Source organism: Suricata suricatta, chromosome 6, assembly GCF_006229205.1.
Source record: "Suricata suricatta isolate VVHF042 chromosome 6, meerkat_22Aug2017_6uvM2_HiC, whole genome shotgun sequence".
Lineage (NCBI taxonomy): Eukaryota > Metazoa > Chordata > Mammalia > Carnivora > Herpestidae > Suricata > Suricata suricatta.
Genome location: NC_043705.1, coordinates 122167469 through 122191863, shown reverse-complemented (window position 1 = coordinate 122191863; position 24395 = coordinate 122167469). Strand labels below are relative to the sequence as shown.

Genomic DNA, 24395 nt, shown 5'->3' with positions numbered 1-24395 from the left:
CTTACTTTCAGGAAATTTTGGGGCACCTAGGTGGCTCAGTCAGTTGGATAATGGACTTCAGCTCAGATCACGATCTCACAGCTCATGAGTTCGAGCTCCACATCCGGGCTCTGTGCTGACAGCTCAGAGCCTGGAGTCTGCTTTGGATTCTGTGTCTCCCTCTGTCTCTCTCTGTCCCTCCCCAGCTCACGCTCCGTCTCTCTCTCTCTCTCTCAAAAACAAATAAACATTAAAAAATTTTCTTTTAAAAGAAAAGTTACTTTTAAGAAATTTAGATGTTGTATACAAGAGAGAGTACAATATGCAAGCTGTAATTTACTAAGAACATTAAAGTGTCACGATAAAATTAGATCAGTATTTGTGGTTAGGCGTACTGTTTCTCCCATTTTTTTAAAGTAAGAGCCATCATGAGTAATCATGCTGCATTTTAATTACTCTCCACAACATCACCACAGAAAAGCTTCCATAGAAATTCCCCCAATGCCTCATGTGGACTCACATGGGTGTCTAGACTTCCAGGATGAGCAAGACTATACATATTTACAAAATATAAAACAACAGGGTCATCTTTCAAAGTTTAAAGAACTAAGGATGTTCCATCAAAAGAACCATGACAAAAAGAAGAAGAAGAAGAAGAAGAATCATGTCAATTACAGTATCTTAGATCCCAACAGGCAAACTCATTGGAGTCAAAGTATATAAAAGAAAAGTTTAAAAACTGAAGATGATAGCATTTAAAAAAAGAAAGAAAATGATATTAGAGGAGAAGGCAAGAAAAGAAAAGGGCTAAATGCAGACAAAGAGAATTATAGGACATTAAAGTACTGGAAAGAAAAGAGGAAGAGGGCTGAGGCAAGATGCAGAGAGAAAGAGCATGGAAAAGATGGAGAGAGAAAAGGATGGGGGAGGGGCTGAAGAGACAGTGTAGGAGGGAAAAAGAAGCAAGAGCTCACCACAGAATAAGGGTGGTCATTTCCTAAGAGAAAATGTGTCCTTGAGCTAGACAATTAACTAAAACACTTGGAAATGATAGTTACAGTAACTTCCTTGTCTGACTGAAAAACAACCGGCCTCAGAATGTCCCCAACTCTGAAATTAACCTGAAATGCTATTTCAACTCTGAGTCTAACCTTCTGGATGGCAGGCCCCTCGTCTATAAAGTGAAGCTCCTAAAACAGGCCTTTTGAAACTCATTATTCTGTGATTTTTTTTAAAAAGGCAGAACAATGTTGAAATTAAGACCACATGAACAGGAAGTTAGCTTCTTCAATTTCCTCTCCATGTGATCCTTTAGAAAGCACTTAATTTTCTGCCTCAGTTTCCTGCCTATGACTGGGAAGAGAAGATACCTACCTTGTAGGGCTCTAGTAAAGATCAAGCCAGAAGAGAGCCTGGGAATGTAAGTGTGAAGTATTTATTAGCAGATTTCTTTTATCCCAACTTTGAAGTGTCCTTTCGAGGCTAATCCATACGGGGGGGGGGGGGGGTGAACGAACCACAAATTACATCACAACTTTGCTGCATGCTACTGTTAGATATTTTACAACACTAATTAACTTGTGCTCTTCCCAAGTCTACACAGAATTGAGTCACATGGAGGCAAGGTGCTTTCCCTTCTTTAGCGGACCCCAAGTCACTTCCTTCCCAGCCTGATATGTGGTTGGCCCCCTCCAGGCTCCAGCCCTGCGTGAGAACAACAGAATGAGAGTCTGTGCTCCACACCAAGGGAAGGAGGCTGAAGGGGTTCCCACTAACTAACCACTAGCGTGGTTTCCACTAATGTCAAGCTTCTTACCTTCTTACTTCTTCGACCATCTACTTGGCCACTTCAAAACTCCTTCTGCGATCCCTATCTCTACCATCCTGCTCTCTCAAGAAGGTTATACGAAATTCTTTACTGAAACACAAGCAATGAAGACGTAATAACTTAGCCCTGCCTTCCCTGTTTTTGTCCATCCTATCATTTATGGCTCACTATAAATAATCTACAGTATTTAGCTTGGTAGTTTCATGAAACAGAAAGAAAATTCCGCTGTGTTTTCATTACTAGCTAAGTAATGCAGTAAAAGACACTGCAAAATGAAGACAGCTTTGGCGTTCAAGAATTCAGAGCTATTTTTCTAAATGTCTTTTGATGAAAAGATGAATTTTCCTAAGCAAACCCCTACTTCCCCATTCACTGACATTCTTTGACAAAAGCTGAGTGGGCTCCACTTGTAGAAAGATGCCAATGAAGGACTAAGTGCCGTGTTTGCTTACTGGTGTTTTCTCTAAGGCTTTACAAAAGTAACATGAGTCAGGTCCAGCACTCAAAAGAATAGCAGGACCTATTTTATTCCTTTCATTTCTTTCCTTCCCTCTTTCTAAGAACATAAGTGAAAACAACAGTGCTTGGGCTCCAGGGCCCCACTGTCTGCCTTTGAATCCTTCTCCCCTTACTAGCTGTGAATTAGGCAGGCTTCCACCCCCTCCCTTGCCTCCCTTTCTTAGATGGCGTTCTAAGAGCTCAGGACCAAGAACCCAACAGAACAGTCTGAGTTTAATCATGGCTCAGTCGCTTACCAGATGCAGAACTTGAGCAATTTACTTAACTTCCCTGTGCTTCAGTTTCATCTTCTGAAGAGTGGGGATCAGAACAGTACCACATCATGGAATTGTGTTTGAAGCTTAAATGAAATTAAAAAGTAAAGGACCTATTACAGTGCCTGGCACTCAACAGGAAGTTCAATTTTGTAATAAAGGTGGTGGTAGTACCAGTACCAGCCCCCTCCCCTGGCCCGAGAGTGCAGCAGGCTTACTACAGCCCTGGTCCTCCATCACTTGACACCTTGGACCCTCAAGACAACCAGCCAAGGTAGGAATGATCTTCAGCTTGCAGACTTAGCCTCTGTTCAGTTTCTGATATAGCCAGTGTATTAGCCTCGGTTGCCCAGCTACCAAAGCCCAAGGTCTAATGCAGCGGTTCAGGAGGCTAGAACCCTCCATGTCTGCTAAACTGAGCTTCCTCCATGCCCAGTCCTGTCCTGGCCAGCTGGTCTTTGTGGCAGACCTTCAGCACAGTCTCTTGGTTCATATGCCAGCACTGGATTTTCATCCTGAACTCCAGAGTACTCAGCCAGGAGATGATAGACACGGCCCTTAACAGTTCCATCCAGGGTTCAGGGGCTCCAGACACCGCTAGAGGTGCCTTCACTTCCTATCCTCCAACCTCAGCTTCTCTATATCTCCAGTCACCTTCACTTCCATTCTCCTTGTATCAGCAAAAGGGATCCAGCCCCGAGTCCATGTGCCAAAACCGTCTGCCTGCTCCTGAACATCCTGGAGCCCAAGCTCCGCCTGTGATCACTGAGCTGTAGAAAGCCTATGAGAAGCAGCAGCCAGCCACCCAGCCTCGTGGGCACCATGCGCGCCTGCAGCCCAACCCACCGCCCGGAGCCCGTGCCCACGGGCAGCGCAGGTCCACAAGGCTGGAGCTGAACACGGAGGAGGCGTAATAACGCTCTCCAAAGCTGCCCGCCCGCAAGCCCCTCACCTACCAGCCCAAGCAGCTCACTGCCTTGGAGATCCAAGTGGAGATGTAGTGAGCAGAGGCCTTGGCCAGCGCTGGGGATGGCCCCCAGGTGGACACGTGCTTCCCTCCCCCCCGGGGGCGGGGGGCGAGGATCCACTGGGGAGCAAGGGGCGCAGCCACCAACAGTGGCTAGAGCGCATCCTGAAGACAGCGGCCCCGGAGGAGCAGCCGGAGAGGGATTTCTTCTAGTTCACGATCAGCAAAGCAGCAGCCAGCCCCAAGCTCAGAGGACGCGGCCCTCGGGACAGACGCGGCTGAGCAGTGCACTGGCACTCCTATGGCCAGGAGCAGTGTGGGGTTCGGGTTCAAGGACCGGCCTCTAACACCACGAAGCGCAGCCTGTCACCAGGGACCGACAGCAGCCGGAGCCCTTGCCAAGCACCCGAAACTGCGCCAAACGCCTGGACCTCAGGCTCCACACTGGATGTCCCTATCCAGGCCACACCCCTCACATCCCGGAACCACGTCAGACGTCTCCCATCCACACGCAATGTCCCAGATCCACGCCGGACACCCTGGAACCACGCTGGAAGGGCCAGAACCACGCTGGAAGACCCAGAACCATACCCGATGCCCCTGGGGTCCATGCTAGGTACAGGCCCCTCCACACAGGAAGGCCCTGATTTACATCAGATGCCAGGGACCCACCCTGGATACCCTGGAGTTGTAGCCTCTTTTTAAAACCCGGATCCTGTTCTGATGGAGCCGAAGAATGGAACCCGGAACAAGGTTAAGGGCAGCACAGGCACCAAGTTTATTAGGGAGACAATGAAACAAAAGAAAAAGAGACTGCAGCTTCGCTACCCGCTACCCGGGAGGGGCTCCTTAAGGAAGAGGTCCCCAAGGCGTCTGAGAAGGAGGCATCTGTCGGTTAGAGTGGGGGACCTTCCCAGGGGCAGTCAGGAACTGTGCAGCTGCTGAACCAGGATATGGTCCCGTCGGGTTGTTCCAGGGAGTGGGTGTTTAAGACCTTCCAGTACTTTCTGCTCCGTTGTTGTGAACCAGGGGCCTCTTATACCTGTCTGCCCAAGGTCAGTCCATCTCCTGTCTCAGAGCCACACTAGAAGTCCCGGAACCAGGCCAAAAGCTGTGGGATCCGTGCCGAACACCCCAGACTCAACAGCGTACACTCTGGGGGGCTGGGGTTCATGCCCGAGGCTCCAGATCCACACCAAGACCCCTAATTCACATCAGACACCCCGCATCTGTACCAGACACCCCAGGGCTCACGCTGAGTGCTTTGGCTTTGCTAAAAAATGTTAAGAACAGACCCCCTCGAAAAATCTTTATGAAAGTCACACCTTAAAAAAGAAATTCTATGCGAGGCAGTCTTCTCACTGTGCTCTGGGACTTGAACAGTCTCTCTTCCTCCGGTCTCAGAACAACTATCCTTTCTCTGTAGGGTTAACCTCTAGTTCCCCAAGGCTCCTCCTGGGTCTCCCAACTTCCGAAAAGCAGTCAGTTCCTACCTATTTATTATAGTGTTTTTCCTTATTCATTAACCTGTAATTTTTCTTTTCTTCAAAAAGAATTGACTACGTTTGGAACTGAATTTCTATCTCTGCGCTCTTCTGCCCATCCCACACCACCATTCATGGTGTTGGCCACGCCCTTGCAGACCTTGACTTCTCTTCCCGTTCCTCTTCTACCTCCCCTTTCTGACGCCATGATCTTGAACACCCGTATAGCTGAACTAACGGTGTTAACAACACCCTTGCATCAGAGAAGACTCCCCTTAACTGTGCCTCAGCAATGCCTTCTCGATCCCCAGAAAACAAGGATTATGATTGTACTTTGTTGGGATATCTACGTATAGAAGTCCAACGGGTAATTGGAAACATTCATCTATGACTTACAAGAGAGAAAAAAAAATTGGTAATCCTATGCACAGAAGTGAAGTGTGCTCTCCTGGTGCTTTTCAGTCATGCCCGTGCTCCTTTTACTGACTCACATTCTGTCTTTCCAGTGCTTATATAAACTTAAAAGACACTTTACTTAGAAATACATTTCAAATTATACAGCTGAATCAATGGTAAAACAGCATTGCTTTGGGGATGACTTCACTGGAAGTAAACTTACAGAGTTATGCCTATCAACAGAGAGAGGCTTAACAAAAGTTTAAGTCATAGTCTCATAAAAGCTTTTTGGAGCAAAAGGAATTTAAACTAAGAGTTGCCCACACTGCAACTCGTAAACAGACCTTTTCACACTGAAACTAGCATAAAGTTTGCTGAATATCCAGAATGTTCCATAAAGAACTATTGATAAAACTCCACGGGCTGCTGGAAAAACACAGGGAAATAGGAAGCAGGCATGGTGCCAACCACTGGGGCAGCCTTTGCAGCTAAGCCCAGCTAACAGTCAGTGCAGAGTCCCTGCAGATAGCACAGGCAAGGACTGAAGACTCCAGGAAACCAGCAAAGTGGCCATTACATCGAGAGCCAGGGTAGCAGGTGTGAACACAAAGGCAGGAAGCAAAGGCAAGGACAGCTACCAAAGGCAGAACCAGACTTGGTGGGCACGGAAGAACTACCAGGGTAGAGCTGGGGACCTGTCACCAACCCAGCATGCAATCACAGAATATCTGAATTGGAAGGCACTGGTGATCACGCAGACAAATGTGGTCAAATTATAGACAAAGTCCCCTTCCCTCTCCCTCCTCTGTACTCTTCTCTTCTTGAACAATTCAGTTCGAAAGCCCTCAAGTAGGTCAGAGCATGGCAGGCACCTGTATGGGACTGGAGTAGGGATGTCGGGTTCAGGGAGCACCGAGGTGGAACAGAGCAGAGCATCGGTGCCTGAGTAGAGGAAAAAGGATGTCTGCATAGGGGGCATGTGAGCTGCAGGATACCAGAGCCCAGAATGAAAACAAGACAAAGACAAAAAGAGGGAGCGGTGCAGTGCTGGGTTTCCATGCTGAGTCTGGCCACCCCACAGGGCAAAGCCTAGCTAGAGAATCAAAACCCCATGGCCTGGCATGAGGGGCAGAATCTGAGCAGGATGAAGACAGCAGCCACATGAGGCATCTGGGGGAAGCCAGCATAGAACAGAGAAGCCCAATTGAGGTAAGAAGGGCATCCAGCAAGAGAGATGTTTGTTGCAACGACAACAATGGGGCATTGGTTATAAACAGGGGGAGTGCGGTTGTACATGCCCAGGAATATTATTCAACCTTAAAGAAGAAGGAAAGCCTCCTATTTGTGACTGCATGGATGGGGCTGGAAGGCATTATCTTCAGTGAGATCATTCAGTCACACAAGAACAAGTGCTGCATGATTCCTCTTCTAAGAGGCATCTAGAATAGTCCAGGGGATAGAAGTGGGCCACAGAGTGGTGGTTATCAGAGGATGGGGGAGAAAGAGATGGGGAACTGCTCAATGGGCATAAAGTTACAGGGATACACGGGGAGTAAGTTCCAGAGATCTGTGGCACACATGGTGCCTGTACTTAACAATAAGTTGTTAGACACTTGCAAATTTAGAAGGGTAAGTCTCATGTCAAGTTTCTTACCATGAAAAGAAAGAAAGAAAGAAAGAAAGAAAGAAAGAAAGAAAGAAAGAAAGAAAGAAAGAAAGAAAGAAAGAAGGAAGGAAGGAAGGAAGGAAGGAAGGAAGGAAGGAAGGAAGGAAGAAAGGAAGAAAGAAAGAAAGAAAGAAAAAGAAAGAAAAGAAAAAAAGGAAGGGAAAGGAAGAAAGAAAAATGGGTACAAGAAAACTTTTGGAGGTGATCGATACATTATTACCTGGATTGTGGTAAGAGTAACAGGAGTATATACATACCTCCCAACTCACCAAACCGTACCCAGTAATCATGTGCAGTATTTTTATATACTAATTGCACCTCAATAAAACCCGAGAGGAAAAAAAAGAAGATTCTAACACATTTTATAACGTGGTTGAACCCTGAAGATATCATGCTAACTGAAATCAGCTGGTCACAAAAGAATGAATACCACATGATTCCACTTATATGGGGTGCCTAGAGGAGTCACATTAGTGGAAACACAGAGTGAAATGGGGGTTGCCAGGAGCTGAAGGGAAGAAGCGAATGGGGACCGCTGTTTCATGGGTGCAGAATATGGGAAGCTGGAAAAGTTCTGGTGGTAATGGATGCACAAGAATGTCAATGTATTTAATGCCACTGAACTTCACGCTTTTAAACAGTTAGTTTTTGCTATATATATTTTACCACACACAAAAATAATCTATAATTATACCTGTTGAAGCCTAGGCAGAGAAGTTGTTCAGAGAAGTAAGTTGGGAGTGTCCGGGAGGCAGAGGTAGGAGGCAGACATAAGTTGTATCTTTTAAATGTTGCAGCATGTGAACGTATTACCTGCTTTAAAAAAAAAATTATAAATGGAGGGGGAAATCTGGAGTTCTCTCCTGTGGCAATTTGTGCTCCAGATTATTTTTTCTTCCCCAGGATCAGTAATAAAAGTGAAGATGGGCAGAGAAAGAGTGAAAACTCTAAATGGCCAGCCATTAAGAAAAAAGAAATAATGGAAATGTTAACTTCTTTTGTCCAAAAGACTAAATGATGAATAATAAAGTATATATGTTCATTCTCGGGCACTGCAGATAAATGGGAATAAATAAAACTATTTACTTGAGCCCTGGAGAAGATATTTTCTGGAGGACTGAACTTTCTAGTTATTCTGCAATTGTAGTAGTAACAGTAATAACAATAATTATGTAACAATAATTAATTAAGAATTAATAATAGTAATAATAATAATAAGAGGTACACATACATAGTTTTTTTAACATCTACTCTGTGCAAAAACAGTTACCCACTCAATATTTTATTTAGTCCTCATAGCTACCAATAAAAAATTATTATAGATAAACCACTGTTTACAATCTAAGAGATAAATTGCCCAAAGTTACAGAGCTAATGACCAAAAACCAGGCTGTAAACACTATATGCCTCTCATCAAGATGACCTTGGGAAATTTCCAGGGACAATTCTCACAAGAAAGGCTCTGACATCAGCATCCTCCTTCTGCCACCATTTCCCCAGCACAGAAAATGCCAGTGCCCACTCCCTGCACACTTGGGCTAAACAGTCTTTTTCACTCTCATATTTTTGACTTTTTCATTTTTCAGCTTCAATTTTCAGAAGAGAGGTTTGTACCTAGCCACAAATCATCATCATCACTACCATCATCATCATCGTCCTGTGTTTGCACCCACTGCCACAGTGATGGCACAGGCTTTGGCCACAGATCGGGCACAGTGTCAGAGTGCCTGAGTTTAATGAGACAGTAGAAACTGCTCACCCTTCATTTCACAGGTGAGGAAACTGGGACCACGGTGTGAAGGGACTTCGCGCTCCGGCGAGCTAGGAGCCGTCAGACATAAAACACAGGCCCCTCAACTCCAGGCACAGTGCTTGATTAATAAAAGCCTAAATCTCAGGGGCCTGGTCTAGAGATTAAAGTAAAAAGGAAGAAAAGCCTGCTTATCAAACTTGCATCTCTCTATTAAAACAGTTTAATGTAAGTGGAATTAACCAGTCAAATAGTAAATCCTTTCCAGAGAAAGGATGTAAAGCATTTATCAATGGATCTCAAATCCTTTCCTGGTCCTTTGCCATGGCTCCTGCCGCCACAACCTTCCAAAGAGAAAAGAACACTCACTCGGGAGGGACTCTGGACACTCGCTCCCATCCATCGGCCAAGTTCCGATGCAATGTCCAATGAGTGAGGGTCAGGGGTGTTTGACACCTTTAGCTATAATAACACCTGTGATTTCAGCCATTTCTTCTGCAACACAGCTTCAGATAAAAACCCTTTTCTGTGGACTTACTCTGTATTAACTGGCTCCCTCCCCCCACCCCTAACACACACACAGTCCACTCCTGTCCCTGCACTAATCTCTCTCTTATCTGGAAGTTCTGCCGTGAGCAGCCTACTCCCACTGTTCGTTCTCTATCACGCTGCACAGAGATTGGCAAGGGGACAGGAAATACATTTTCTAAAGTTTATTTATGTATTTATTTTTAAATAACCTCTATACCCAAAGTGGGGCTCCATCTCATGACCCCAAGATCAAGAATTGCATGTTCTTCTGACTGAGCCAACCAAGCGACCCAAGATAAGACATATAGTTTACTATATGCTACATATGAGATAGACTTTCATATACTTGAATTAATTGAATTAATATATTACTACATATTATACATGAGAGTTACAACTTAGTTATAACTTATATAACTTGTTATATAAACTAACTGAAATGTAATATGTAACATAATATAAGATATATATTATAACAATATAAAATTAAATGAGTTAAATATATCTGTTATGTAAGTTAGGTAACTTGTATATTAAATTTTAGCTAACAACTCAATTTTTTGTGTTCCTGCTGCAGATATGCTAAAACACAAAGGAATAGTAAAAATAACCAAAATGCAGCAAAAGCAAGAAAAAGAAAGGAAAGCCAAAGAGAAAGCTCAGAAAACCCACAGCCACAGGAGCACAGGAGGGAAAATCAGTCATCAGAGATAAACTAAGAATGTTGAAAGATCAGAAAGAGGAAAATGCAGCTGCAACTTAAAAAAGAACAAAACAAAACAACAGAAAAACAAAACTTGCAAGAAGAAGGGAAGACTGCTTGGAAGAAAGCTGGGATATTTGATAACCCAGTCAGAGACTGTGGGAGCCGTGCAATTTTAAATTGTATGACTCATTTTCCAGGGCCAAAGCAGAAATCAAGTGAGGAAAAAATTTTCAGAGGAAAAGCTGTCTGTAAACAGGGTGGCGGGGGGAGGGGGGGCGGAGGGGTGATGAGGGGAATCAATGACACCAAATGGGACCCTTTAGTATGAGACTGTATAACTGACAAATTTGTTTCTCAGAATAGCTTATTGCCTCCCAGCCAATTTCACTGTGGAACCCTGAAGGAATGTGTAAGTGGGAATGAGACTGAATTAGAGACAGTGGGTCTGGTATAGGACACACTGGGGTATGAAAATCTCTTTTTATTTTAAGTTTATTTATTTATTTTGAGAAAGAGAAAGCACAAACAAGCAGGTGGAGGGCACAGAGAGAAAGGAAAGACAGAATCCCAAACAGGCTCTGAGCTGCCAGCACACAGCCCGGCTCGGGGCTCAAACTCATGAACCTCGAGATCATGACCTGAGCTGAAACCAAGAGTCAGACGATTAACCAACCAAGCCACCCAAGTGCCCCTGAAAGTCACTTTCTTTAACTGAATACTTCAGATATCTCAAGGAGGAAAATAAACAAATAAAACACCATTGGGAAATCTCAGAAGGCCATATTTTTGTAATGTGTGTTTATAGGAAGATTTTCAGTGTTTGACTATTTTGAAAAGTCTTAAAAGTAAAAAACCAAGTGTAATCACTGAAGAAGGTCAGGACAACTCTGGTATTACCAGATGGTCAGTGGCAAGTAGAAAGAGAAGCATATGCACAACTTCTCTAAAACCCCAGTGTATTTAATCAGGGGTATAGAACTTAATGGAAGTAGGGTGGTCGGGCCCAGAAGAGGAGGCTGTGACTCCTGTCCCTGTTGTCTGTGGTGTGCACTGCCGTAAGTGGTCCTCTCTGCACAGATAGCATCCTCCCAGAGCTCAGAGGAAAGCCCCATCCTTGCTTTGCCATTGCCCTTTTATTCCTAGACTTTGCTGAATATCCTAGAAAACTCCACACTCACAATCTCTTAAGGGAGTATTTATGAACGTCAAGGTTTCCTCGTTCTTAACCCAAATTTAGCATCAACCAGGCTCCATCCCCTTAGGAGTGGAAAAGAAAGTCTAAATGTATCAGTTGTTATTGTTCCTCCTAGTCTGTGGAGGGCCCAGAAAGACTATCTCTTCTCAACAGCTTAGATGAAGACACCAAAACAAAAGATTATTGCTTAGCACACCCACCAGAGATGAGATTAAATAACCTGAGAACAACTGGAAGTTGTCCTGGTAAGAAAGAGCCCTTCATGCCACGGACAAGGGTTCTAACATAACAAAACACTGTGGAGGTCAGAAGAGCAGCAAAGGATGATGGGGGTAAATCCAGCCACCATAACCTGCCTTATTGGACTCTCAAAGTCTCATATATGTTTTCGGTCTTTTTTTGAATCCCATTTTCTTTCTTTTTTTTTTTTTTTTTTTTTTTTTTTTTTTTTTTTTGAGAGACAGAGAGAGACAGCTCCAGCAGGGGAGGGTCAGAGAGAGAAGGAGATACAGAATGCAAAGCAGGCTCCAAGCTCTGAGCTAGCTGTCAGCACAGAGCCCGATGCGGGGCTCAAACCCATGAACCGTGAGATCGTGACCTGAGCCTAAGCCGGACGCTTAACCGACTGAGCCACCCAGGAGCCTCATGAATCCCATTTTCTAAGATTCCTCTCCCACCCTTCTATCCATCAACATTGATTAGAACAGCAGCATGCCCCACTACTGTTGCTAAGCTTCATTAGGTATTTGGGCCAACAATTTGCCGAAAGTATGCAACATGTAAAAGGGTGAACTCACACAGAACTAGTATCTCTGGGTTTAGTGGGCCAATGCCTGTCAAATGTTAATGCACATACAAATTGCCTGGGGCTTGTATTAAAATGTAGATTCTTTTTTTTTAATAGTTTATTGTCAAATTGATTTCCATACAACACCCTGTGCTCTTCCCCACAAGTGCCCTCCGCCATTACCACCACCTCCCTTCCTCCTCTCCTTCCCCCTTCAACCCTTGGTGGTTCATTTTCAGTATTCAATAGTCTCTCAAGTTTTGCATCCCTCTCTCTCCTCAACTCTCTTCCCCCTTCCCCTTCCCCTGGTCCTCCATTAGGTTTCTCCTGTTCTCCTGTTAGACCTATGAGTGCAAACATATGGTGTCTGTCCTCTCCGCCTGACTTATTTCGCTTAGCATGAATGACACCCTTGAGATTCTGATTCAGTAAGTGAGGGAGAAGGATCTGAGAATCTGCATTACTAATAAGTTCCCAGGTGATGCACATTCTGATGGTCCACGGGCCACACAGTTAGTAGCAAGGATCCAGTCCACTCAAATAGCAGACCCAAAAAGGCAAAGGATCTCAACTAACATCACATCGTTAGTAAGTATTGAACTAGGACTTGAGCCCAGCTCCTCTGACTCCCAAATCCTGTGGGATTGCTCTATGTGGAAAATATGCCATGTCTCCACAGACCTGGCCATGGCTCTCGGGCCAAAAATAAATTAGTTATGTCACACTGAAAATCCATCTCCAACAAGCAAGTCAAACATTTTTCAGTTACAAAACCTAAAACCCAGGCCTCCTATTTTCTCATTTTTCAAAGATCTAATTAATATGCTAGTCAATGGAGATATTTTTGAAAGGAACTAGAGCTTTCTGAAAGCTAATATTTAAGCTTTCTGGACCTATGATTCATACTCGATCAAAAAAGATGAGAAATATTCATCTATGAACATCAAGTGGGAAACTCTGGACACCCAATCTTCAGTGTCTGTGATGAAAACAGAAATGAGGTTCAAAATAAAGTCTTCAGAGAAGAGATATACAGGAGAAGGGAGTAACATGTGTATCTGCATTTGTGTGAACCCATAAGCCAAGTAATTAACCTATAACAAATAGAGCTCTGGCCTCTTATTTTCCATAAGATGAGGGTTATTCCTTCTCCCTACCTCTACCTGGACCTATACCTGGTCCATAGAGAAGGTCCCTAATTCAAGATCCAGCAAAGAAAGAAAACAAAGCTGCTTCTTGAAGTACATTCTCTCTCATTTCCAATCCATCGTGCTGGGAACGCACGAGATGAACCCAACACATTGAAAAGGAAGCGGAAAGATGAAAAAGTAGGGGGAAAAAATAATGCTCCTGTTTATGAGCCTGTAACACAAAGCACTGATAGGGAGGAATCTCCCACCAGCCAGTTCCAAAGTCTCATGTCTGAGTAAGCCTGGGCCTGACCAGGCAACCTCCAAAGGTCAGGGGTCATGGGGAATTCCTCAGCCTCGAGTAGAGTTCGGGATACACAGAGCATTTCTTTCCCTCCCTCCTGGTGAGGAATAACAAACCCGACACACAGGCCTCCCACAACTCAAATGACTGTGTTCTGCAAAGGAGCCACGAAGTTCCCGATCAGGAAGCAGGGCCGGAAGCCACGCCGGGAAAGTTTTCCCACACAGCTCTGCCAGTGGATTTCATTCCTCAGCTGCATCACCCCGGGCTGCGGCCGAAGTTCAAGAACAAGAGGGCAGAGATGGTTACATCAGTTGATTGTATGGAAAAGGAACTGGCAGAACTTTCCATCTGGGCCAAGAACTGAATAGCCTTTGAGGGAGTCATGTGGTATGAAGCACACCCCTCTCTCGATGGAGGCACCAGAGCACAGAGTTTTAAATGCCACTGATCTTATTTATAGCATTCACACAGCAAAACACGAAGCCCACTTAATTCTAACATTTTGGGAAATGAGAACCTAACAAAGTTTAAAGAGTTAAAATGATATAACAGCCTTTCTAGTTAGAAGCTGGAAGACAATTCCAAAGCTTCATGGTGTCCTACATCCTAAGATTCCATTTCTTTTTGGAGCATACCTTCCGTTAATTATGGTGACAAAAATTAACATTCTCTTCACCTCAATCTAAAGATGGAACAAGGAAAGAGAGGGATGCCTTCGGACATGGCTATTGGGTATATGTTTTGGCAGAAATGTTTCACTACTATTTGTGCATGGGAGAAAGTCTTTTTCTCTAGACAGCTTGATAGGATCTGAGCATCTGTGGAACCATCTCTTCTTTTTTATGTTTTTTATTTATTTTTGAGAGACAGAGAGAGACAGCGTGAGCAGGGGAGAGTCAGAGAGAGAAGGAGACACAGAATCTGAAGACAGGCTCCAGGCTCTGAGCTAGCTGTCAGCACAGAGCCTGACGTGGGGCTCGAACCCATGAACCGCAAGATCATGACCTGAAACGAAGTTGGACGCTTAACTGACTGAGCCACGCAGGCGCCCGGGAACCACCTCTTCTTGAGAAGATCTCCTCCCTTGTATTCCACCTCAAGTGGTTGTTCACTGCAGATCAGAAACAAAGAGCCCAATAGTTTCAGGAATTAGACACAGATGCATTCTTCACCTTGAACTGGAGGAGAGACTGGGAAAAAGTATTGGTCAAGACTTGTGATAGCTCAATGGAAAAGGATCTGTTATTAATGCACATACACTCCCCACAGCTCCATCCCGCTGCAAGAAACTTAGGCTCTGGGAAACATGCTGGTAATGAATGACTGTGTCCCCTGGTGACTGTCAACCAGAAGCCACAGAGCCAGGTCAAATCCTGTGGGTAAGGGGCTCTGTGACTATTGCAGTAGCACCCATTTGTGCAAATTGCAAGAAGGTGTGCAAGAGAGAAGTGCAATTTTAAAAGGTGTCCCTTTTAGACAGATGTATTTTAAAGGGCACCCGTCTAAGTAGACAAATTACAAAAAGATGCTCCAATTTGGGCACAAGGATTATTCTTTTTTCATCCTGAAGGTAGGATTTGGTTCGGCTGGTAGAGCCTGAATTGGATTCAGGCCTCACCTCTCCCCTCGACAGGGCACTTTTGTGGGGTTTGCTGTGGGGGCCAGCTGCGTTAGACTGGGGCTGCCCTTGAAACTAGTAGCTATTCTTTGCAAGAAGTACCTGGGAGGAAGCATTAGCAACAAAGATGACCCTTAGCCTGAGGGGAAATTTTCCTCCTTTCTCCTAGGCTTTGTAATTGGGCCCAGGACTTCGTAAAGAACATTTTAGAGAGTGTGTATGGAGGTGGGGGGAGGGAGAATTCATGCTGTAAATGTGACAACGAATATATTTATGGCAATATAATTATTAGCTTTCTCATAGTTCATGTGTCAAAAAAAAGAATTGTTTCAGTGCACCCTTTTGCAAGGAGATTGCTGGTGGGGTGATCCTTCCTACATAATCAAAAGGCCAAGTGCTTGGTTAGAGATCCTCTTGAAACTCAGCCTACACTCAGCACAGCCAAGGTGAAGAGAAGTTTTGAGTTATTATTTGTATTGTACCTTCCTTTCCTTCATATCCAAACTTTCTAACAAGTCGTACTGATAATTACAGTTTGGAATCTGACGTGCCTTGCAGAACTAAGGAATGGCTCAACCCAGGCTCAGAAGAGAATAGCAAAGTGGATAGCAGTGTCCTCTTTCCAAAGTCACATGATGACACCAGTCACAGTGTTCTTAGGGTGAGGAGCCCAGGAGGGAGCCCAGGAGAGCCATGGAGCAGAGAACAGCACACTGCCCAGTGCCCTGGGAACCCACTAGAAGTGATCTGCAGACCCTTTAAGCAGACTGCATTATAGAAGTTAGTAGATGGTGTTCAAGCTACTGTTTGGGTGACTGAAGAACCACAATCTCCTTGTGAAGCCACAGCCTGGGGAAGGTCTATAAGAACTTGTGGCAGCAAAAGGCTAAACGCTGAAACAAACACATCCATCCATTCAACCAGTAGTTACTGAAGGTTTCCTATGGAACATAGCTAAGCTTGTGTAAACAAGACAGGGTCAGGAAAAGAAAAGTTAAGCAAAAAAGTAAAGAAAACATTAGGTATCATAGGTTCTCTTCGAAAATAAAATGGGCAATATGATAGAACACTGGAGGCTTCTACTTTAGATTGAGTGATCAGGGAAAATCATAAGCTGGGATCTAAATGACAAGAAGGAGCAGTGAGGTAGAAATCTAGGGGAAGAGGGTTCTAGGCAGAAGGAACATGAATGCAAAGGTGATAAGGCCAGAGTGTGCTTTGTACATTTAAAAGACAGAGAGGTCAGTGTGGCTGGAGAGCAAGGTAAGGGAGCAGGAGGCTGGGAGGTAGGCAGTGACCAGATCAAAGGGAGCCTGGAAGCCAGGACAAGACATTCAGATTTTAGTCTACTATGATGGGAAATAAGTAGAGATGTTAAGCAGTAGAGTGCACTGCTCCAAGAATGTGTTTAGAAGTCCAGTCTGGCCACTACGTGAGAAATGGCTTACAGGGAATTAAGAGAGGAAGTGGAGGAACCACTTGGGAGGTCAATGCCATAGTCCGGAAGAGACATGATGGTGACTAGAACTGGGGCAGAGTTTCTCAACCTTGAAACTACTGACATTTTGTACCGTATAATCCTTTGTCATGGCGGGTCATTCTGTGGTTTGTAGAAAGTTTCCAACATCGTTGGCCTCTACTTACCGGAAGCCAGAAGCAGTCATCCCTTTCCCAGTTGTGACAACCAAAAATATCTCCAGACATTGCCAAATGTCCCCTTTAGGGCAAAACCACCCCTGTTGAGAATGACCAGACTAGGGTGTTAGCTAGGGAAGTGATAAGGGTGGTAAACTGTACACATAGTTTGAAGGAAGAGCTGACAGGATTTACTGATAAAAATAAATACAGAGTTTGAGAGAAAGAGATGAGTCAATCATAGGATGAGTCCATGGGTTTTGGCCCAAGCAACTGAAAGAATGGAGCTGACACCTACAGCAAAGGAGAAGACTGCAGAAGAGGGAATCAAGAGTATTGCCTTGAAATAGACAGCTGGGGCTGTAAGGAAATATCAGAGTTAGATACATAAATTTTATAGTTATTCACATACATGTATGGAGATAGAGCTAGATGATATAGATAGATAGATGATAGATAGATAGATAGATAGATAGATAGATAGATAGATACAGTGATGATAGGTAATTATACAAATAGATGATTAGATAGATAAAAATGATAAATGATGAGTGAACAGATGGATGAATAGTCAGATAAACTGACAGATGAGTAGATAGCATTTGGGACCTGTCAAGCTCACCTAATAAGAGGGTGAAGTTAGAGAAGACAGAGCTACAGACAAAGCCCTGGGACACTCTAATAGTTAAGGAAATGGAAAGAAGCAAAAGACGTAGAGACAGAACTCTTAGAGTGGTAGGTAGGAGTAAAACCATAATAATGTGGTGTCACTTAAGCCAAGAGGAAAAAAAATACATAAAGACAGAAACTGTGTTAAATTTGCTGAAACACAAGTACAATGAAAACAGAGAGGCACCCTCTGGCAACACGAAGTTCACTGATGACCTGACTAGAGCAGTTTCAATGAGGGGCCCAACAATGTAGATAAAGAGATTCAACTGCTCCTACTAAGCCAACAAGAAAACTAGATACTTCTAAAAAGTACCTGAAGCTGTTATCTACAACCGTGTGAAATAGGCAGGGCTGACTAACGTGATTATCTGTTTCCATGTAGGAATAGTTTGCAAAGGGCATGTAAGGGTTAAGGCAGTCACTGAAACGAAGGTTCTTACAACAACTTTTGAGACACTTCACACTTAAAAACCTATAAAACCTATTTTAAAAAAACCCTATAAGAAAAGTTTTTAGACACTGGAATTCTTCAAACTGAGAAGATATCATAGATCATACTAATGAGGCATAGAAACATAGGTCACACCGTAGCAGACTCTTCTCCAAACATGATCATGCAATCGATGAGCAAAGTCTCACCTGTGAATAAAATGTGGCCATCTTTCAGCAGTGGGGGAGACAGTGAGGCTAGCACAGAGGGAACTATCATTCCACCTGACTGGATTTCGAATTTAAAAACTCTCCAGAACAGAATACTTCAAGAATAAATACGAGTGAACGAACAAAAGGAACAAATTTGCAAAAATGGTCTCACTAATTTTTCGCCCAAATAAATTCTATGATCCAGAAAAATCAATTAAAAAAATACAAGGCAATTATTACAGTCCATTTAACAGCCTCATTCTCTATTCACACAAACTACCCTATAGGTTGGATAAGCCTGCCGGTCCGTATGGACAGCCCACCTAATGGGTGATACACACAAGGAAAATGTCTGAGAGATTTCCTGATGAGAAATGCCATCAGAGTGAGATTTACAGTCCCTCCCAAGGAGCTATAGAATTCGCACCTTGGGAAGGAGAGAAGACCAAGCCTCATGGATCTTTTACTACCACACCCCCCCATCCCCCATCAACCTGGACAGATCTCATGGGAAGAACTGGAAGAGACCTATCCTGTTCACCAATTGGACTAAACACAACAAATGTCAATTCTGCAAATTTATATATAGGTTTATATAATTTCTACCAAAATCTCAGCAAATTTTTGTGGTCAGACTGTTCTAAAATTTATCTGGAAAGGCAAAGGAACTAGAATTATGAACACAATTTGGGGGAAAAAAAATGGTAAGAATCAGTCCACTGGATTTCCAGACTACTTACATACCTATAGTAATAAAGATTCTATTGGTGGACTAGAACCCTAAACTCTGAAATAGACTCACAAAAATACTTCCAAATGAATATGACAAATGTAGAAACAATTCAATGGAGGGAAGTTAGCCCCTTTAAAACAAACGGTGCTGGAGCAGTTAGATATTCATAGGCCACAAGAAAAAAAGAGAATGAACCTCTTCCTAAGTCTCACATCTTTTACAAAAATTAACTGAAAATGGATTATGACTTAAATATAAAATGTACACATAGGGAGAATGTGGAGGCAGGAAGGAAATGGGTGTGGCTATAAAAGGACAACATAAGGAACAGTTTATTCTTTATGGAAATGTTGGGCGTCTTGACTATGCCAGTGTCAAACTGCTGCCTGTAACACTGTACAGTAATCTTGTAAGATGTGACCATTGGGAGGGACTGAGTCAAGTGTACATGGGATCTCTCAGTATTAGTTCTTACAACTGCATACGAATCCACAGCTATCTCAAAATAAAAAGTTTAACTTAAAAAAAAAACCTGAAAATAATACCTCTTTGAAAACTGTGATCCATAGTTGAGCTCAGAACAAGAAAAGAAACCTCAAGATGCCAAAAGAGAAAAGGAAAGAGAGTGGAGGGGGAGTTTAAACTGAGTGGCCCTCGAGAAAGAGAGCTATTTGGATTAGGAGTCAGGATCTAATTAATTCTCCAGTAGGGTCTGGGATTGAGGCTAGGGTTTAGGATAGAGCCAAAAGCCATATTTACGTCAATAAAACCTGAGCTGAGAAATACTATCCCTAACTGTGAACAAAAATTTTAAATATTTACTAAAATAACAAACATTACAAATATTTACTGACTTGGGTACCCAGCCCAGGTAATGGGATCCTAGACCAAGCCCTTGGTGAAAGTGGGGTACCCATGAAGGGTCAGAACCCCAGGCCCATATCATACATAAATGTGTAGTATAACATTTTGCAGAAACCTCAGCTGAAATACTAACAACAAGGTAGCCTGGGGCAAATCCTATAGGGTTCCTGGCAGTAAGTCCAAAACCACCCAGCCAGAATTCTCACAGGTAATGGCTCGCACTGAGGATCAAATCCAAGTCTGACTGATTGAGCGACAACACAATCTTTCCATCAAAAAACCTAGAATGGAAAAAATCAACTAAACTGTTCAAAAAAAATTCCATAACTTCAAGGACATAAGGACTTAAGTGGAGAGGGTGGTGAGAATGTTAAGGATGACCAAGGAGGGGCTGCTGGACAGGACATGGGCTGACTGTGTCTGAGAGCAGCTCCCAAAAGAATGGGCGCCAGAGGCATGTGGAAGGTTTTAAATGGAGGAAGGAGGCCATCCATTACTCTGTCATGAGTGACCTTTTTTGAGTCTTCAGTTTGCAATCATCTGAACCTGCTCCAAGAGAAACTAAATGAACCTTAAATTCGAGACAACTCCAAGAAAACGCAGCCTCCAGCATCAAGATGGCTATATCTAAAGCAAAGAATCTGGCAACCCTGAGCCATTGGGAGGAGAAGCTCATGTCTTCTTCCACATGAGAGTGTTTTCTTCCTCAGAAATCTTCCCCAAATGCCATCTCTGTTCTTAGGATGGTGGGGGGCTTAAAAGCCAATATATCCTAAGCCTGCCATCCTGTGAATTTGAGTGCAAGGTCATGCTTTGGTGAAAAGGAAAATAAATATCCCAGAGTTCATTTCCCAGACAAGTGATCAGGAGACACCAGACACAAGTCCAACCACTGTCCTTTTGGTGAGAAGCACTGACGATGATGGCACATGAGCAAATGAACTTGAAGCCAGCCAGTTTGTATGCTCACAGAAAGGAAAGAAACTCATTTGGATTGTATGACCTATTTTATAACTATCCATTGATTGTTCAATTCTGTGTGAAAGGCTCAAAACTAATCCCAGTAGATTGGATCTTCTGACAAAATCATTTAGTGATTTGAATCTAAAAATCTTCCATCATCCTGGCTACCACATTAGTCTATTAGTTAATATTTGCTTCTTTGTGCTCCTGTACTTAGAATGAATCTGGAATCTGAATCTGAAAATGCCCACATGGTAGTTTGCACTGCTCCCTGGGGCCATTTGACATTGAAAAGCTCCCAGTATTCTGTTCCCAAGCCTGAGATAATGCTAACCAGTGTGCAATCTCCCTTAGAAAGCATAAGAGGAAAAGAGGGGGCAATTGAGAGCAGCGGTTCCCAGCCCCGGCTGCACATTAGAATTACTTGGGGAGAGTTGCTACTTTAGAGTAATATTGGCTAATGTTGCTAATTAATACCTGCTATGCTGATCCATTGGCTGGCAACACTTACCACACAACAGAATTTCCTTGGGAGCTTTAAAAAAATACTGATGTCCGAGCTTCACCCTCAGACCAGGTAAATCAGAACATCTGGGAAGAAGGGTGGGGAACAGGTACTTTTTTAAAGCTCCTGGGTTGATCCTAACGTTCAATCAGGGTTACGAATGACTGCTCTAGTTCAGTGTTTCTTAAATTTTAGTGAGCATCAGAATCCCCTAGAAAGCTGATTAAAACAAGGATTTTAAATAGGCAGATAACAGGGGTGCCTGAGTGGCTCAGTTAGTTAAGCACATGACTTTGGCTCAGGTCATGATCTCAAGGTTGGTAGGTTTGAGCCCTGCATCGGGCCTGGAGCCTACTTCAGATTCTGTGTCTCCTTCTCTCTCTGACCCTCCCCGTTCATGCTCTGTCTCACTCTCTCTCTCAAAAAGTAAATGTAAAAAAAAATTTTTTTAATAGCAGATAATAGAGACAGGAAGTAGATTAGTGGTTCCTCAAAACTAGGGGAAGATGAAGGATTGGAGGGTGTCTGGTAAGGGGGAGAAGGACTTAGGCTCAAATTAACAGCTCAATAAAGTTATTTAACTTCTCCAAGCTTCTTCATCTAAAAAAAACAACAAAGATGAGTGTTTGGGGGACAGAAGAGGACAGTGTACATAAACCACCTCATAAACCACACATTCCAGTACCTGGCATATCAGAAACAAACAAACAAACAAAAAATGATAATGACAGCCAACGTCCATTGACTGTATTATTTCCTAAGCACTTGTCTAAGTTTTTACATATATTAATTCATCTCATCTCACAATACTGTACTATAGGGTTGGTAAAGATTTTCTGTAAAAGCCAGATAGCAATTTTTGGGCTTCGTGGGCCAGACAGTCCTCATCCCAACTATTCAGCTCTGCTGTCGTAGTTCAAAACCAGCCATACGCAATATAAACACATAGGCTTATCTGTGTTTCAATAAAAATTTATTTATAAAAAGAAGAGGCAGTCCAGATTTGGTCTGTGGGCCATACTTTGCCAACCCTTTTTCTGTGAGATGGGTGCTATCATTATCTCCACCTTACAAATGAGAAGCCAAAGGTACAAAGGGATAAATGCCTAAGTTCCTACCCCAAGTCTGATAACCAAGTACACACCATCAGCCGTTACACCACAGCAGCTCCTGACAGCACTATCATTACTGGTAAGCCTCTCACTCAGTCCAAATTCAGGTTCTCCTAATTCAAAAGGGGAGTCACAATACCCTCCGAGCTGCCTCAGAGGTTGAACACCGACCTACAATCCTTCCCTCCACCCATGCTGTTCCTGGTTGAAGTTCTCCCTGCTCTGAACCCTCAGTGCCTTTACTCTCCATACCTCCCAGATTGACCAACTTTTTATGCGATTTTATGCATTTCTCCCCAACCCATTTGGCAGCCAGAGCTGTGCACATCACAAGTGTTCAGTCTGCATGCATTGAATGTGTCTGTGAGCCCACTGGTACTAGATATGCAGGATGAGACTATAGGGGCCTAGGGACAGAGAAGGGAGGCAATGGACCCGGGCACTCACCAGTCCCTGGCAGGCACTGAGTGCTGCAACTCCGATTCTGGTACCCTGCTGCAGAACTGTGCCCCTGAGATGGCAGGGGGGTGCGGAGGAAGCCACCATCTTAACACGGGAAAGGTTTCCGTATCTCCTCTCCACGATATAGCTTTTGGAAAGAAATCCCTGATTGACTGATAAGTTAAAGAACAGGTCCTTCTCCTCATGTGAAATTCTATAGTACACCCGATCCTCTGGGCCATCCAAATCTCTCTTCCTCCTGTTGTTGGTGGTGGGATGACGCAGGCCATAGGATAGAAAATGCCCACTGGCATCTACGCGGACAGGAGCCACCACATGATATTCTGGCAGGGCCTTGATAAAATGCGCTGAAAGAAAAGGAGACAAAAAAGAAAACTGAGAGAATTCCCTGATGAGTCCATTGCAAGGTAAATGCTCTGTCATTTGGAGCTTAGACTTTAGCTTATGGATTGCAAAATATCACTGCTGACCTGAAAAGTTCACAGATCCTGTCTACCCCATGAACACCGTTAACAGTAAATTCCTTGAGCAACTCAAATTGACTAGGGGCCTCTCCCTGATGACACGTGGCAGTCTGCACCGACACAAAGGCATAGCTCTGGATGGCAGATGTTTTGCTGGAGACAAATTAAAGTAAGAATTAATGCATGAGGAGTGCTGTTAGGAAAGGGACAAGGTCAGTATAAGGAATTACTTCAAGGCTTGAGTATATTTCAAGTATACTTCCGTATATTTCAAGGCTTGAGTTAATTAACACAAATCACAAAGCTCTTCATTACAAAGAGCTTAAACAATTCCTCAGGAACTTCCCATGAAGTCAGGTTAGAGGGGAAATGAAAAGCAAATAACACACCCTATACACTCACAAACTTCACACCCAGGGCAACACAAGTGTTCTGGAACGTAGCAGAAACTGCTGAAAGAAAACTGGATGTTTCTTTTTATTTTTACAAAACACACGAAATAAAAGGATAAGATGAAAACTGCCACTTTAAAAATACAAAACAGGAACACTGGACCCTGCTACACAAGCGGACATTCACCTTTTGACTTGCTTGTGTTTAAATCCCCACCATCTCCTCTTCATTCTAATGTTTGAGAATAACAAGGAATGTAACTAGCAGGGGCTAATCATCACTCGGGATTACAGGCTACTTCAAGCAAACTATTAGCCACTTAGTAAAATAACTAATTCTCTGCTTCAGAGGGGGGAAAAAAAAGAAAGAAAAGAAAAGAAGAAATGAAAAAGAGCAAGGGAGGAAGCAGGAGAGGGAGAGAGAAAGAGAGAGAAACAAATTCCACTTGCCACTTCCTGGGTAGATTTCTTGCACTTTCTAGCTTGCATTGCTTTGTTCATATGACCGCCCCAGCTACAATGTCTTTTGCACTTCCTACCAATACCCTGTGCATTCTCGATTATGCTTTAAAGTCTCAACTCCCGTTCCTCCTCTTCTTTCTCTTAAAGTCCCTGATTGACGTTCTTTCTCCCTCCTTTGGACCCCCACCCAAGTCCTGACTCTCTATAGCTCCCAGAATAGTGTCATTTTACAAGGCCTTTTGTTCATCCACCTTTATTCCCAAAGCTTTTGGAACCTGGAACCTTGCACATGAGAGGTGCCCGGCTTGCCTGTCCACTGGCTGTATCAGGGAGCACGTTTGTAGCTGGTTAATTATAAGAATAGAGCTTAAT

The 24395-nt window shown here is 43.6% G+C and overlaps 1 protein-coding gene across 1 annotated transcript in view; it reads right to left on the bottom strand.

Moving 5' to 3' along the window:
* The window catches only part of ADAMTS12 (ADAM metallopeptidase with thrombospondin type 1 motif 12), a 276826-nt gene that overhangs the window by 246118 nt on the left and 6313 nt on the right, over positions 1-24395 (bottom strand). Inside the window, exon 2 of the mRNA XM_029941278.1 lies at positions 22691-23052. Within this exon, the coding sequence (XP_029797138.1) occupies positions 22691-23052 (362 nt within the window). The remainder of the gene's footprint in view (positions 1-22690; positions 23053-24395) is intronic.